Genomic DNA, 19386 nt, shown 5'->3' with positions numbered 1-19386 from the left:
AACACACTACAGCTTCTTCTACACGAAGTCACACAAACACATATACAGCTCCCTCTACCTGAAGACACAAACACACACACACTACAGCTTTCTCCACATGAAGTCATACAAACATACACTACAGTTTCCTCCACATGAAGTCACACAAAAACACTGCATCTCAGGACGAATCAGTAACACACACACCAGATCTCAGGATGAATCAGTGACACAAACACAGACCAGGTCTCAGACTGAATCGGTGACACAAACACAGACCAGATCTCAGAACGAATCAGTGACACAAACACATGCTACATCTCAGGACGAATCAGTGACACAAACACACACCAGGTCTCAGGCTGAATCAGTGACACAAACACATGCTACATCTCAGGACGAATCAGTGACACAAACACACACCAGGTCTCAGGCTGAATCAGTGACACAAAGACAAGCTACATTTCAGAATGAATGAGTGACACAAACACACGCCAGATTTCAGAACGAATCAGTTGGACAACACATACTAGATTTCAGGACGAATCAATGGCACAAACACAGACCACATCTCAGGACGAATCAGTGACACAAACACACGCTACATTTCAGAATGAATGAGTGACACAAACACACACTACACATCAGAACAAATCAATGGCACAACACACACTAGATCTCAGGACGAATCAATGGCACAAACACACACCAGATTTCAGGACAAATCAGTGACACAAAAACACACCAGATTTCAGGACAAATCAGTGACACAAAAACACACCAGATTCAGGACAAATCAGTGACACAAACACACACCAGATTTCAGGACAAATCAATGACACAAACACACGCTACTTCTCAGGATGAATCAATGGCACAAACACATGCTACATGTCAGAACGAATCAGTGGCACAAACACACACCAGGTCTCAGGACGAATGAGTGACACAAACACACACCAGATTCAGGATAAATCAATGACACAAACACACACCAGATTTCAGGACAAATCAGTGACACAAACACAGACCAGATTCAGGACAAATCAATGACACAAAAACACACTACTTCTCAGGATGAATCAATGGCACAAACACATGCTACATCTCAAGACGAATCAGTGGCACAACACACACCAGATTCAGGACAAATCAATGACACAAACACACACCAGATTTCAGGACAAATCAGTGACACAAACACACACCAGATTTCAGGACAAATCAGTGACACAAACACACACCAGATTCAGGACAAATCAATGACACAAACACACACCAGATTTCAGGACAAATCAGTGACACAACCACACACCAGATTCAGGACAAATCAATGACACAAAAACACACTACTTCTCAGGATGAATCCATGGAACAAACACACACCAGGTCTCAGGACAAATCAGTGACACAAACACACACTACTTCTCAGGATGAATCAATGGCACAAACACATGCTACATCTCAAGACGAATCAGTGACACAAACACACACCAGATTCAGGACAAATCAATGACACAAAAACACACTACTTCTCAGGATGAATCAATGGCACAAACACATGCTACATCTCAAGACGAATCAGTGACACAAACACACACCAGATTTCAGGACAAATCAATGACACAAAAACACACTACTTCTCAGGATGAATCAATGGCACAAACACATGCTACATCTCAAGACGAATCAGTGGCACAACACACACCAGATTCAGGACAAATCAATGACACAAAAACACACTACTTCTCAGGATGAATCAATGGCACAAACACATGCTACATCTCAAGACGAATCAGTGACACAAACACACACCAGATTCAGGACAAATCAATGACACAAAAACACACTACTTCTCAGGATGAATCAATGGCACAAACACATGCTACATCTCAAGACGAATCAGTGACACAAACACACACCAGATTCAGGACAAATCAATGACACAAAAACACACTACTTCTCAGGATGAATCAATGGCACAAACACATGCTACATCTCAAGACGAATCAGTGGCACAACACACACCAGATTCAGGACAAATCAATGGCACAACACACACCAGATTTCAGGACAAATCAGTGACACAAACACACACCAGATTCAGGACAAATCAATGACACAAACACACACTACTTCTCAGGATGAATCCATGGCACAAACACACACCAGGTCTCAGGACAAATCAGTGACACAAAAACACACCAGATTCAGGACAAATCAGTGACACAAACACACGCTACTTCTCAGGATGAATCAATGGCACAAACACATGCTACATCTCAAGACGAATCAGTGGCACAAACACACACCAGATTTCAGGACAAATCAATGACACAAACACACATCAGATTTCAGGACAAATCAGTGACACAAACACACACCAGATTCAGGACAAATCAGTGACACAAACACACACCAGATTCAGGACAAATCAATGACACAAAAACACACTACTTCTCAGGATGAATCCATGGCACAAACACACACCAGATTCAGGACAAATCAATGACACAAAAACACACTACTTCTCAGGACAAATCAGTGACACAAACACACACCAGATTTCAGGACAAATCAGTGACACAAACACACACCAGATTCAGGACAAATCAATGACACAAACACACATCAAATTTCAGAACAAATCAGTGACACAAACACACACCAGATTCAGGACAAATCAGTGACACAAACACACACCAGATTCAGGACAAATCAATGACACAAAAACACACTACTTCTCAGGATGAATCCATGGCACAAACACACACCAGATTCAGGACAAATCAATGACACAAAAACACACTACTTCTCAGGACAAATCAGTGACACAAACACACACCAGATTTCAGGACAAATCAGTGACACAAACACACACCAGATTCAGGACAAATCAGTGACACAAACACACACCAGATTCAGGACAAATCAATGACACAAACACACACCAGATTTCAGGACAAATCAGTGACACAAACACACACCAGATTCAGGACAAATCAATGACACAAAAACACACTACTTCTCAGGATGAATCCATGACACAAACACACACCAGATTCAGGACAAATCAATGACACAAAAACACACTACTTCTCAGGACAAATCAGTGACACAAAAACACACCAGATTCAGGACAAATCAGTGACACAAACACACGCTACTTCTCAGGATGAATCAATGGCACAAACACATGCTACATCTCAAAACGAATCAGTGGCACAAACACACACCAGATTTCAGGACAAATCAATGACACAAACACAGACCAGATTTCAGGACAAATCAGTGACACAAACACACACCAGATTCAGGACAAATCAATGACACAAAAACACACTACTTCTCAGGATGAATCCATGGCACAAACACACACCAGGTCTCAGGACAAATCAGTGACACAAAAACACACCAGATTCAGGACAAATCAGTGACACAAACACACGCCAGATTTCAGGACAAATCAGTGACACAAACACACGCTACTTCTCAGGATGAATCAATGGCACAAACACATGCTACATCTCAAGACGAATCAGTGGCACAAACACACACCAGATTTCAGGACAAATCAATGACACAAACACACACCAGATTTCAGGACAAATCAGTGACACAAACACACACCAGATTCAGGACAAATCAATGACACAAAAACACACTACTTCTCAGGATGAATCCATGGCACAAACACACACCAGGTCTCAGGACAAATCAGTGACACAAAAACACACCAGATTCAGGACAAATCAGTGACACAAACACACACCAGATTTCAGGACCAATCAGTGACACAAACACACGCTACTTCTCAGGATGAATCAATGGCACAAACACATGCTACATCTCAAGACGAATCAGTGGCACAAACACACACCAGATTTCAGGACAAATCAGTGACACAAAAACACACCAGATTCAGGACAAATCAGTGACACAAACACACACCAGATTTCAGGACAAATCAGTGACACAAACACACATCAGATTTCAGGACAAATCAGTGACACAAAAACACACCAGATTCAGGACAAATCAATGACACAAATACACGCTACTTCTCAGGATGAATCAATGGCACAAACACATGCTACATCTCAAGACGAATCAGTGGCACAACACACACTAGATCTCAGGACGAATCAGCAACACAAAAACACACCAGGTCTCAGGTTGAATCAGTGACACAAACCCCCGCTACATCTCAGGACGAATCAGTAACACAAAAACACACCAGGTCTCAGGTTGAATCAGTGACACAAACACATGCTACATTTCAGGACAAATCAATGGCACAAACCCCCGCTACATCTCAGGACGAATCAATGGCACAACCACACACCAGATCTCAGGACGAATCAGTAACACAAAAACACACCAGGTCTCAGGTTGAATCAGTGACACAAACACATGCTACATTTCAGGACAAATCAATGGCACAAACACATGCTACATCTCAGGATGAATCAATGGCACAAAACACACACTAGATCTCAGGACGAATCAGTAACACAACACACACTAGATCTCAGGACGAATCAGTGACACAAACACACACCAGATTCAGGACAAATCAATGACACAAACACACGCTACTTCTCAGGATGAATCAATGGCACAAACACATGCTACATCTCAAGACGAATCAGTGGCACAACACACACCAGATTCAGGACAAATCAATGACACAAACACACGCTACTTCTCAGGATGAATCAATGGCACACACACATGCTACATCTCAAGACGAATCAGTGGCACAACACACACTAGATCTCAGGACGAATCAGTAACACAAAAACACACCAGGTCTCAGGTTGAATCAGTGGCACAAACACATGCTACATCTCAAGACGAATCAATGAAACAAACACATGCTACATCTCAAGACGAATCAATGAAACAAACACATGCTACATCTCAAGACAAATCAGTGACACAAAAAACACCAGATCTCAGGACAAATCAGTGGCATAAAAACATACTACCTATACAAATCATACCACAGGCTACATCCTGTCATGAAGACGTACTGGCATTCTTTTCAGGCTCATATGTCCGTGCCACAGGTATGAGAATAAACCCTGCCTTCAAATTTTCACCCAGGACTGGCTTAATTCACAACTGATGTACATGGTAATGGAGACTTCACAACTACATCAGAAGAATTTTAGTCTTCACATATATGTGAACTGACCACAGTTACATGTAAGTACCTGTTTCTGAATCTTGGCGAGAGCTTTGTTTTTTTCCTCACTAAGACGAGAGATTTCTTCTTTCTGGAGGGAGTTAACCTCATCCCTTAGCTTTTGAAGAGACGTGTCCATTTCTTTCCTAATCACAAAAAAAGATGACATCTAAAAATCAGCTGCAATCAAATCAAACAAGTGGTTAAAGACTAAATAGTCCAGACATACACGTATAACAGCTTCACAGTGTACATAGAACAAGTACCTTATGGTCATCTTTGTGTTTACTCTACCAAGGTCTCTAGGAACAATACAAGCACTAAAGACAGTCAGGTTAGAAACAGAGATGAAACAATGTACTAATTCAGAGGGCAAGCGTACAAATGTCAGTAATAGTGAAGGTGTCACACATCACACTCTACATTAGTAAATACCAACTAGTCTTAACAAAAATGTACATGTAACCTGAAAGTGGAATAAACACTTTGCTGAAAGTTAAATTTTAACAATTTACAATAACAATCATCTGGTATTTATATTTTACCTCTGAAGACTTGTCTTATGTTTAGACAATGAGAATAATAACACTGTGACTTGATCAACATGCTGAAGGCACATGAGAGTGAAGGTCACCAAGAATACATGTGTCCTATGTTTCAAAGGTCAGATTTACCGGATGCTGGCCTCCTTCTGCACTTTCTCAGCCTCCAGCTCTTCTCTCAGTGACTGTAGTGTATCAGACTTCCCCTGAGTGAGGAGCTCACACTCGGCATCCGTGTCCTCCCGCACCTGAGCCCTTAGGGACCTGTTAGGGCGCACAGGCCGCCCAGGTAAACAGGGGACAGGTTAGTAATGTCACCACAAGGGACATAACGGGTACAAGGTTATAAATATGGATCTACAACAACAACAACACCTTCACTCCGCGCCTCTTTTCTGCACAGTATTCCCAGGCTACTGATATACCATGGATGAAGTTCTCAAATTGCACTATAAAACTTTACGTGTACTGCTGCCTCGTTGACAGACTGCTAACTCCAGTCTGGAAGATGACAACTCTAGTCAGAAAAGTGGCAACTTAGTCTGGAAAGTGGTGATTCTAGCGTGGAGTGAGTGAGTGAGTGCTTGGGGTTTAACGTCGTACTCAGCAATTTTTCAGTCATATGACGACGAAGGAATCATTAGTGTGCATGTACGTATAATGTGCCTCCTTGTTGCAGGACGGATTTCCACCGCTCTTTTATTTAGTGCTGCTTCACTGAGACGACTTACCGAAGGCAAGTAAGCCGCCCGCCCGAGCCATTATACTGATACGGGTCAACCAGTCGTTGCACTATCCCCTTCATGCTGAACGCCAAGCGAGGAAGTTACAACTTCCTCTTTTAAAGTCTTAGGTGTGACTCGATCAAGGATTGATCCTGGATCTACCGGTCCCGAAGCGGACGCTCTACCAACTGTGCTATCCGGGCCGGTTTCTAGCGTGGAAGGTGGTAACTCTGGTGTGGAATATGGTGATTCTAGCTTGGAATGTGTTAACTCCAGTCTGGAAGGTGGTAACTGGTGCGGAATGTGGAATTCTAGCATGGAAAGTGGTAAGTCTATGTAGTCTGGAATGACTCACTGAATGTTAGGTCTATTCATAAATAACTGCATTCTAGATCACACAGATTTTAGTTTTCTCTAGAGGACATGTATATTAATCTACATCTACATACACTGGTGCTTGTAGGCCTGAAGCAGCTGTATACATCACAATTTCCTAATCAGGTTCTGATAACCACATAAGACTTACATGTATGTGACACCTTCTACAGACAAGTAAGAAGAGCTATTAGTGCTTCACACAGGTACACCTACATTCTGTCTCTGTCACTCAACACTTGAACGGGCAATGTGCACCAGATGAAGAGCCAGATGTTATGTGTGTGCATATCATGACAGCATGACAAATGTGATGGGAAGCCTTCATTAACAACTGATGACGTCAACCAACACACAGTGTCGGCACACCTGTAGATTACTGGAGTCAAACCCTCATTAACAAGTGATGACATCAACCAACAGTGTCAGCACACCTGTAGATTACTGGAGGCAAACCCTCATTAACAAGTGATGACGTCAACCAACACATAGTATCAACACACCTGTAGATTACTGGAGGCAAACCCTCATTAACAACTGATGACATCACCCAACACAGTGTCAACACACCTGTAGATTACTGGAGGCAAACCCACATTAACAACTGATGACGTCCACCAACACAGTGTCACCACACTTGTAGATTACTGGAGGCAAACCCTCATTAACAAGTGATGACGTCCACCAACACAGTGTCACCACACCTGTAGATTACTGGAGGCAAACCCTCATTAACAAGTGATGACGTCAACCAACACACAGTGTCACCACACCTGTAGATTACTGGAGGCAAACCCTCATTAACAAGTGATGACGTCCACCAACACAGTGTCACCACACCTGTATATTACTGGAGGCAAACCCACATTAACAACTGATGACATCACCCAACACACAGTGTCACCACACCTGTATATTACTGGAGGCGAACCCTCATTAACAAGTGATGACGTCAACCAACACACAGTGTCAACACACCTGTAGATTACTGGAGGCAAACCCACATTAACAACTGATGACGTCAACCAACACAGTGTCACCACACCTGTAGATTACTGGAGGCAAACCCTCATTAACAAGTGATGACGTCCACCAACACAGTGTCACCACACCTGTAGATTACTGGAGGCAAACCCTCATTAACAAGTGATGACGTCAACCAACACACAGTGTCACCACACCTGTAGATTACTGGAGGCAAACCCTCATTAACAAGTGATGACGTCCACCAACACAGTGTCACCACACCTGTAGATTACTGGAGGCAAACCCTCATTAACAAGTGATGACGTCCACCAACACAGTGTCACCACACCTGTAGATTACTGGAGGCAAACCCTCATTAACAACTGATGACATCACCCAACACACAGTGTCACCACACCTGTAGATTACTGGAGGCAAACCCTCATTAACAAGTGATGAGGTCAACCAACACACAGTGTCACCACACCTGTAGATTACTGGAGGCAAACCCTCATTAACAACTGATGACGTCAATCAACACACAGTGTCACCACACCTGTATATTACTGGAGGCGAACCCTCATTAACAAGTGATGACGTCAACCAACACACAGTGTCAACACACCTGTAGATTACTGGAGGCAAACCCTCATTAACAACTGATGACGTCAACCAACACAGTGTCACCACACCTGTATATTACTGGAGGCGAACCCTCATTAACAAGTGATGACGTCAACCAACACACAGTGTCAACACACCTGTAGATTACTGGAGGCAAACCCACATTAACAACTGATGACGTCAACCAACACAGTGTCACCACACCTGTAGATTACTGGAGGCAAACCCTCATTAACAAGTGATGACGTCCACCAACACAGTGTCACCACACCTGTAGATTACTGGAGGCAAACCCTCATTAACAAGTGATGACGTCAACCAACACACAGTGTCACCACACCTGTAGATTACTGGAGGCAAACCCTCATTAACAAGTGATGACGTCCACCAACACAGTGTCACCACACCTGTAGATTACTGGAGGCAAACCCTCATTAACAAGTGATGACGTCCACCAACACAGTGTCACCACACCTGTAGATTACTGGAGGCAAACCCTCATTAACAAGTGATGACGTCAACCAACACACAGTGTCACCACACCTGTAGATTACTGGAGGCAAACCCTCATTAACAAGTGATGACGTCCACCAACACAGTGTCACCACACCTGTAGATTACTGGAGGCAAACCCTCATTAACAAGTGATGACGTCCACCAACACAGTGTCACCACACCTGTAGATTACTGGAGGCAAACCCTCATTAACAACTGATGACATCACCCAACACACAGTGTCACCACACCTGTAGATTACTGGAGGCAAACCCTCATTAACAAGTGATGAGGTCAACCAACACACAGTGTCACCACACCTGTAGATTACTGGAGGCAAACCCTCATTAACAACTGATGACGTCAATCAACACACAGTGTCACCACACCTGTATATTACTGGAGGCGAACCCTCATTAACAAGTGATGACATCAACCAACAGCGTCAGCACACCTGTAGATTACTGGAGGCAAACCCTCATTAACAAGTGATGACGTCAACCAACACACAGTGTCACAACACCTGTAGATTACTGGAGGCAAACCCTCATTAACAAGTGATGACGTCAACCAACACACAGTGTCACCACACCTGTAGATTACTGGAGGCAAACCCACATTAACAAGTGATGACATCACCCAACACACAGTGTCAGCACACCTGTAGATTACTGGAGGCAAACCCTCATTAACAAGTGATGACGTCCACCAACACAGTGTCACCACACCTGTAGATTACTGGAGGCAAACACTCATTAACAACTGATGATGTCCACCAACACAGTGTCACCACACCTGTACATTACTGGAGGCAAACCCACATTAACAACTGATGACGTCCACCAACACAGTGTCAACACACCTGTAGATTACTGGAGGCAAACCCTCATTAACAAGTGATGACATCACCCAACACACAGTGTGTCACCACACCTGTAGATTACTGGAGGCGAACCCTCATTAACAAGTGATGACATCAACCAACAGCGTCAGCACACCTGTAGATTACTGGAGGCAAACCCTCATTAACAACTGATGACATCACCCAACACACAGCGTCACCACACCTGTAGATTACTGGAGGCAAACCCTCATTAACAAGTGATGACGTCAACCAACACACAGTGTCTGCACATCTGTAGGTTACTGGACGCAAACCCTCATTAACAAGTGATGATATCAACCAACACAGTGTCACCACACCTGTAGATTACTGGAGGCAAACCCTCATTAACAACTGATGATGTCAACCAACACACAGTGTCAACACACCTGTAGATTACTGGACGCAAACCCTCATTAACAACTGATGATGTCAACCAACACACAGTGTCACCACACCTGTAGATTACTGGAGGCAAACCCTCATTAACAAGTGATGACATCACCCAACACAGTGTCACCACACCTGTATATTACTGGACGCAAACCCTCATTAACAAGTGATGACGTCAACCAACACACAGTGTCACAACACCTGTAGATTACTGGAGGCAAACCCTCATTAACAAGTGATGACGTCAACCAACACACAGTGTCACCACACCTGTAGATTACTGGAGGCAAACCCTCATTAACAAGTGATGACGTCAATCAACACACAGTGTGTCACCACACCTGTAGATTACTGGAGGCAAACCCTCATTAACAAGTGATGACGTCCACCAACACACAGTGTCACCACACCTGTAAATTACTGGAGGCAAACCCTCATTAACAAGTGATGACGTCCACCAACACACAGTGTCACCACACCTGTAAATTACTGGAGGCAAACCCACATTAACAACTGATGACGTCAACCAACACACACGGTCAACACACCTGTAGATTACTGGAGGCAAACCCACATTAACAAGTGATGACGTCAACCAACACACAGTGTCACCACACCTGTAAATTACTGGAAGCGAACTCTCATTGACAAGTGATGACGTCAACCAACACACAGTGTCTCACCACACCAGTAAATTACTGGAGGCGAACCCTCATTAACAAGTGATGACGTCAACCAACACACAGTGTCATCATGCATGTAGATTACTGGAGGTAAACCCTCATTAACAACCAACACACAGTGTCAGCACACCTGTAGATTACTGCAGGGAAACCCTCATTAACAGCCAACACACAGTGTCAGCATACCTGTAGATTACTGAAGCAGGCACACAGAACACCAGCAAAAGAATAAGCCGCACATTACCTAAGCTTCTCCTCTTTGTCCTGCAGTATCTTCTTCTCTTCATCATCTTGCGCCTTCATCATCTCTTCTTTTAATCTCCTCATCTTCATTTCTTTATCCTGCAACATTTTTTCTTCAGATAGAATGTCGACAACATTTTACATCTCTTACACCTATGCATCTGGTCAAATTTTTCTTATTAACGAGTTAGTAAGCTCCATTAATGTGATTATTAATACTTGTCTCACAAAATTTTGTACACGGAATTAAGGCCATAAACCTTCATTTAAAAAATTTAAAAAATTTCCAGCTCATCTAATGGTATTACCACACTTCCATCTGTATTTCTGGCTCTGTGAAGTGTATTACCACAATTACATCTGTATTTCTAGCTCTGTGAACTCTATTACCAAACTTACATCTGTATTTCTAGCTCTATGAAGTGGATTACCACACTTACATGTACATCTGTATTTCTAGTATTACCACACTTACAGTACAGCTCTGGCTAAAAGTTAAAACTAGGCAGGAGATAAGCGCGATCCTAGAGGTCTTGTAGAACGTCTGTACATAGCTCCGGGACACACAGTCACCTGCAGAGTCAGTGATCATTCCATTGTGACTGATCACACATGTGACTGAACTTATATCTGTATTTCTAGCTCTGTGAAGTGTATTATCAGACTTACATCTGTGTTTCTAGCTCTGTGAAGTGTATTATCAGACTTACATCTATATTTCTAGCTCCGTGAAGTTTATTACCACACTTACATCTGTATTTCTAGCTCTGTGAAGTGTATTACCACACTTACATCTGTATTTCTAGCTCTGTGAAGTGTATTACCACACTTACATCTGTATTTCTAACTCTGTGAAGTGTATTACCAAACTTACATCTGCATTTCTAGCTCTATGAAGTGGATTACCACACTTACATGTACATCTGTATTTCTAGTATTACCACACTTACAATACAGCTCTGGCTACAAGTCAAAACTAGGCAGGAGATTACACGATCCTAGAGGTCTTGTAGAACGTCTGCACAGAGCTCCGGGACACACAGTCATTTGCAGAGTCAGTGATCATTCCATTGTGACTGATCACACATGTGGCTGAACTTAAGTTGACGACAGAAAATATAGTTCTTAGTATAGTATAGTATATATAGCATAGTGATTTAAAAAGATTTTTGAAAACTAACACAATACATGAAACTGAAGTAAAGCACTTCATGTGTGTGTTTTTGATCGCAAAGTTGCAATACTTGTGTGTAGTGATTTACGAGTGAGTGCATGCGACGTTTGTAATGGATCACCACGACTGGGAAAACTAGGCCATTCTTCATCTCCCAGAACAAGCTAAAAGATGGACAGATATATTCTGTTTCTTCCATAGAAGGTTTTACTTGTGGGAGTCACTTGCCAGTGAAAAATTATCTGCCACTCTGAGCTTTAGAAAACAAAATTGATACTTTGACACGGGCATGCTGTGCAACAACAACAACGCCGTATTACTGTGTGAATTTCATGTACAGAAGTGGTAAAAAGTAAAAACACAATACATGACAAGTTAAATTTTGTTGTATAACTGTGGAGAATTTGTAGTTGGTATGAAACATGTATGGAAAAAAACAATGATTCATTCAAAATATTTTTCTCACTGAAAAAGAAGTAATGATTTACCATTTGCACCAGTACACTTTATTCAAATTTTTGTATTGGAGTATGTAAATAATACGCACACATGTTAAACTTTATAAACACACCAGTCAACTTAAAAAATACAACAACTATTTTGGGTTACTTGTACTTGTTGAAAACACTGTGGCTAGGCCTACATGTCCATCACCCGGAAGTAGCATACAATGAAAGGTCTGCAGCCTGGTGATGTCTGATTCCGACCTGAACATAGGCCTACGTGTTTTGTGTTGTCTTTTTTTAAATTCTTTTGTCATGAGTCTTACACGATCCTTGCAGTAATAGGAATACATGATGTTATTTAGATGTCACCTTTATACAAAGACGACAAATGATAAGACATGAGCGTGAAGGACCCTGCAGAGGCACGGCTACACAAGACTGCTGTCTGCTGGTGTGGTGTGAGGTCCTAGACAGGAAGCGCATTCAATATTCACAAGAAAGTGTGCGTTGGTATGTAAAATTTATGATAAGATTTGGCCAGTTTACCATAAAATATCTGTCGCATGGTTCTGTATGGCATAACATGTACATGCATATCAAAATTAGCTGTCCACACCAACCTATGACTTTGATGGCATATTGACTTCCTTCATGAAGTTGATTTTGTTGAGCAGAGGTAGGTTACATATTGCAAGATAAACTTTCCCCCTTTTCACGGCTAGTACATGTATGTGTTCAACAGTAGCTGAAACACGGGCACCGCACCTTCATTTGCAAACTAGGAGAGATCTGTAGAGGGAACTATATTCACACATTTCCACCATGATCCAGCGTACAACAGCAGGTCTCTGACACAGCCCAGTGGAGGGTTGGTCACGCGGCAGCGAAGCGTTATTCAGTATCTCGGAGCTTGATACGAGTGCTATACAATTGACTTCTGCCTAAGCTGTACTGTACATCTGTATTTCTAGCTCTGTGAAGTGAATTACCACACTTAGCTCACCTCTAACAATTCTTTCTTGGCCTTCTCCAACTCCTCCTCTAACTTCTCCTTCATTTCTTGTAATGCACGGTCATTGGCTGATCTCAAATGCTCTTCCTGTTCTGCCTTTTCTTGTGTCTTATCCTGACTCCTTCTTCTTTGTCCAAAAGAAAGAACACTCGCAACTTAAAACTTCAAGAGTTTGTCTACTTTCCAGTAACAATACCACATAAGACCTTACTGTCTACAAACCAAATAACAGCTGCCAAACTTCTAAAATGTCCACAAACCAGATGACACACTGCCTACATTTGAGAGTGTCCAAAAATCAGATGGCATGCTAGCAACATTCTAAGCTGTACACAAATCAGATGACACACATCAAACATTCTAGACTATCCTCAAGCATGATGACACACTGGTAACAGTTTAGACTGTCCACAAGTATAATCACATACTAGAAACATTCACGACTGTCCACAAGTATGATGACACACTGGTAACATTCTACACTGTCCACAAGTATAATCACATACTAGAAACATTCACGACTGTCCACAAGTATGATGACACACAGGTAACATTCTAGGCTGTCCTCAAGTATGATCACATACTAGAAACATTCACGACTGTCCACAAGTATGATGACACACAGGTAACATTCTAGACTGTCCACAAGTATAATCACATACTAGAAACATTCACGACTGTCCACAAGTATGATGACACACAGGTAACATTCTAGGCTGTCCTCAAGTATGATCACATACTAGAAACATTCAAGGCTGTCCACAAGTATGATGACACACTGGTAACATTCTAGACTGTCCACAAGTACAATCACATACTAGAAACATTCACGACTGTCCACAAGTATGATGACACACAGGTAACATTCTAGGCTGTCCACAAGTATAATCACATACTAGAAACATTCACGACTGTCCACAAGTATGATGACACACAGGTAACATTCTAGGCTGTCCACAAGTATGATGACACACAGGTAACATTCTAGGCTGTCCATAAGTATGATGACACACTGGTAATATTCTAGACTGTCCACAAGTATAATGACATACCAGAAACATTCACGACTGTCCACAAGTATGATGACACACAGGTAACATTCTAGGCTGTCCACAAGTATGATCACATACTAGAAACATTCACGACTGTCCACAAGTATGATGACACACTGGTAATATTCTAGACTGTCCACAAGTATAATCACATACCAGAAACATTCACGACTGTCCACAAGTATAATGACATACCAGAGACATTCTAGGCTGTCCACAAGTATGATGACATACTAGAAACATTCACGACTGTCCACAAGTATGAAGCACACTGGTAACATTCTACACTGTCCACAAGTATGATCACATACTAGAAACATTCAAGGCTGTCCACAAGTATGATGACACACAGGTAACATTCTAGGCTGTCCATAAGTATGATGACACACTGGTAATATTCACGACTGTCCACAAGTATGATGACACACAGGTAACATTCTAGGCTGTCCACAAGTATGATGACACACAGGTAACATTCTAGGCTGTCCACAAGTATAATGACATACCAGAAACATTCACGACTGTCCACAAGTATGATGACACACAGGTAACATTCTAGGCTGTCCACAAGTATGATCACATACTAGAAACATTCACGACTGTCCACAAGTATGATGACACACTGGTAATATTCTAGACTGTCCACAAGTATAATCACATACTAGAAACATTCACGACTGTCCACAAGTATAATGACATACCAGAGACATTCTAGGCTGTCCACAAGTATGATGACATACTAGAAACATTCACGACTGTCCACAAGTATGAAGCACACTGGTAACATTCTACACTGTCCACAAGTATGATCACATACTAGAAACATTCAAGGCTGTCCACAAGTATGATGACACACAGGTAACATTCTAGGCTGTCCATAAGTATGATGACACACTGGTAATATTCTAGACTGTCCACAAGTATAATGACATACCAGAAACATTCTAGGCTGTCCACAAGTATGATGACATACTAGAAACATTCAAAACTGTGTACAAGTATGTCGACATACTAGAAACATTCTAGACTGTCCACAAGTATGATGACACACTAGAAACATTCAAGAATGTACACAAGTACATGTATGATGCACACCGGTAACATTCTAGACACAATGGCAACATTCTAGACTGTCAGCACATCAGAGGACACACTGGCAACATTCTAAGTTATCCATAAATCAGATAACACACTGGCAACATTCTAAGTTATCCATAAATCAGATCACACACTGGCAACATTCTAATATATCCATAAATCAGATGACACACTGGCAACATTTTAAGTTATCCATAAATCTTATGACACACTGGCAACATTCTAAGTTATCCATAAATCAGATGACACACCGGCAACATTCTAAGTTATCCATAAATCAGATGACGCTGGCAACATTCTACATCATCCATGAATCAGATGACATACTGGCAACATTTTAAGTTATCCATAAATCAGATGACACACCGGCAACATTCCACATCATCCATAAATCAGATGACGCTGGCAACATTCTACATCATCCATAAATCAGATGACGCTGGCAACATTCTACATCATCCATAAATCAGATGACGCTGGCAACATTCTACATCATCCATAAATCAGATGACGCTGGCAACATTCTACATCATCCATGAATCAGATGACATACTGGCAACATTCTAAGTTATCCATAAATCAAATGACACAACAGCAAACATTCTACATTATCCATAAATCAGATGACATACTGGCAACATTTTACATGTACGTTATCCATAAATCAGATGACATACTGGCAACATTCTAAACAACAGTGGGTCAAAACGCCTGCAGTCAACTACTGATGTTATGCAGTGAAAACCTTTCGTGATGTTACCAAACTGGTGGTTGACACATGGATTCCATATACAAGACGTACACATACTAACCCTAACCCTAGCCCTTGGGACAAGTCTGTTTAACTGTGCCTAAGTCAATGTTGGGATGAACTTACTGTAAACTTTGATTTTACCCAATTTGAGTTAAAATTTGGCCAAAAAAGACTACTCCTGCTCACTAACATTTATGGGTATCCTTGTTATTTTTACAGGAACATGTTTTCGATAATAATGGTTTTCTTTATCACATTAAGAGCATTTTAGGGTGTCCATAAGCAGGTTAACGTATCACCCACATTTTAGATTGTTCACAAACCGATAACCTCTCACCCACATTTTAGATTGTCCTCAAGATGGTTAACATATCACCCACATTTTAGATTGTCAAGCCAATTACCTCTCACCCACATTTTGGGTTGTCCATAAGCAGGTTAACATATCACCCACATATTAGATTGTTTACAAGCCGATAATCTCTCACCCACATTTTAGATTGTCCTCAAGATGGTTAACATATCACCCACATTTTAGATTGTCAAGCCAATTACCTCTCACCCACATTTTGGGTTGTCCTCAAGATGGTTAACATTATCACCCACATTTTAGGTTGTCCACAAGCTGGTTAACATTATCACCCACATTTTAGGTTGTCCACAAGCTGGTTAACATATCATCCACATTTTAGGTTGTCCACAAGCTGGTTAACATTATCACCCACATTTTAGGTTGTCCACAAGCTGGTTAACATTATCACCCACATTTTAGGTTGTCCACAAGCTGGTTAACATTATCACCCACATTTTAGGTTGTCCACAAGCTGGTTAACATATCATCTACATTTTAGATTGTTCACAAGCAGGTTAAAATATCACCCACATTTTAGGTTGTCCATCAGCAGGTTAACATATCAATCACATTTTAGATTATCCACAACCTGGTTAATATATCATCCACATTTTAGGCATTGTAGGATGAGCACTAATTGGTTCACATGTTCACAACATTCCAGTCAATTCAACGAATTACCTTTCTGCAGCCATAGCAGCTAACTCAGCCTTTTTCTTGCGCTCATCTTCGACCCGCTGTTCCAAAATCAGGGGGGATAATTTGCCTGCCTGCGAGTCATCTCCCCTGGCTGTAGATTTCATGGATAGTGTTCCATCCACATCTTTCTCCAGAGAACCCCTCAGCTGGGGTTCCAGTAATTCTATGTCCATGATTCTCTCAGACAGGTTTTTATCTATCCCAAAATCCTACAATGAGACCAGCATACAGTTACTTGCACAGACACACAATAATTGGCGAATACTTGTAGGCATGACAAAAGGTGTGTGCCTAACATCTAAATCTAGATACAGTTTATGAAGCCAGGATTCATACATTGAAAAACATTCAATTAGAACATACTTCACATGAAAGTAAATAACAATATGCAATGTGTTATCAATGTGTTATTCTTTTCCTATGTCGTTGCAAGGATAACATAATGGCAGAAACACGTCACTGACTACTCTTTACAATTTGAAGTCCTTTGGAATTATGTCACCAAATACTTAGCCTTACAGTGACACCATAGGTGAAGTAGCGGCCTTACAGTGACACCATAGGTTATGTAGCAGCCTTACAGTGACACACTAAGTTAAGTAGCAGCCTTACAGTGACACACTAGGTTAGGTAGCAGCCTTACAGTGATGCACTAAGTTAAGTAGCAGCCTTACAGTGACACACTAGGTTAGGTAGCAGCCTTACAGTGATGCACTAAGTTAAGTAGCAGCCTTACAGTGACACACTAGGTTAGGTAGCAGCCTTACAGTGACGCACTAAGTTAAGTAGCAGCCTTACAGTGACACACTAGGTTAGGTAGCAGCCTTACAGTGACACACAAAGTTAAGTAACAACCTTACAGTGACACACTACATTAAGTAGCAGCCATACAGTGACACCATAGGTTAAGTAGCAACCTTACAGTAACACCCAACATTAAGCAGCAGCCTTACAGTGACACACTAGGTTAAGTAGCAGCCTTACAGTGACACACTAGGTTAAGTAGCAGCCTTACAATGACATACTGAGTTAAGTAGCAGCCTTTAATTCACATTGGATTAAGTTGCAGCCTTACCACATCTTTGTCATAGTCTTCACTATCTGATTCGGATGCACTCTCTTTGCCACTTGGTGGGTCGGATTCCTGAAGATGATATAACCAGTACACATTATTATAGACCGGCCCCGGTAACACGGTTGGTAGAGTGTCCGCTTCAGGAGGAGGTAGATCTGGGGCAATCTTAGGTCGAGTTACAACTTAATAATAGAGTAACTTCCTCGCTTGGCGTTCAGCATGAAGGGGATAGTGCAACGACTGGTTGACCCATATCAGTATAATGGCTTGGGTGGGGCGGCTTACTTGCCTTCAGTAAGGTGTCTCAGTGAAGCAGCACTAGATAAAAAAAAGAGCAGTGGAAATCCGTCCTGCAACAAGGACGCACACTACATGCACTCTATGGATTCCTTTGTCGTCATATGACTGAAAAATCTTTATGTACGACATTAAACCCCAAGCACTCACTTACTCACATTTATACACACACCAAGATGATATAACCTGTACACATCACTAGACACTTCCAGTGATATAACCAGTACACATCACAATACACCTCAAGGCGACATAACCCATACACATCCTTAGACACATCCAGATGACATGACCCGAACATATCACTAGACACATCAAGATGATATAA

The 19386-nt window shown here is 41.8% G+C and overlaps 1 protein-coding gene across 1 annotated transcript in view; it reads right to left on the bottom strand.

Moving 5' to 3' along the window:
* LOC135462195 (centrosomal protein of 164 kDa-like) overlaps window positions 1–19386 on the bottom strand; it is a 77383-nt gene that overhangs the window by 50541 nt on the left and 7456 nt on the right. The window contains 6 exon segments of the mRNA XM_064739595.1: window positions 5199–5316; window positions 5845–5976; window positions 11101–11198; window positions 13723–13858; window positions 17669–17895; window positions 18762–18830. Of these exon segments, the coding sequence (XP_064595665.1) occupies window positions 5199–5316; window positions 5845–5976; window positions 11101–11198; window positions 13723–13858; window positions 17669–17895; window positions 18762–18830 (780 nt within the window).

Source organism: Liolophura sinensis, chromosome 1 (assembly GCF_032854445.1).
Source record: "Liolophura sinensis isolate JHLJ2023 chromosome 1, CUHK_Ljap_v2, whole genome shotgun sequence".
Taxonomy (NCBI): domain Eukaryota; kingdom Metazoa; phylum Mollusca; class Polyplacophora; order Chitonida; family Chitonidae; genus Liolophura; species Liolophura sinensis.
This window is presented reverse-complemented; position numbering and strand designations above follow the sequence as displayed.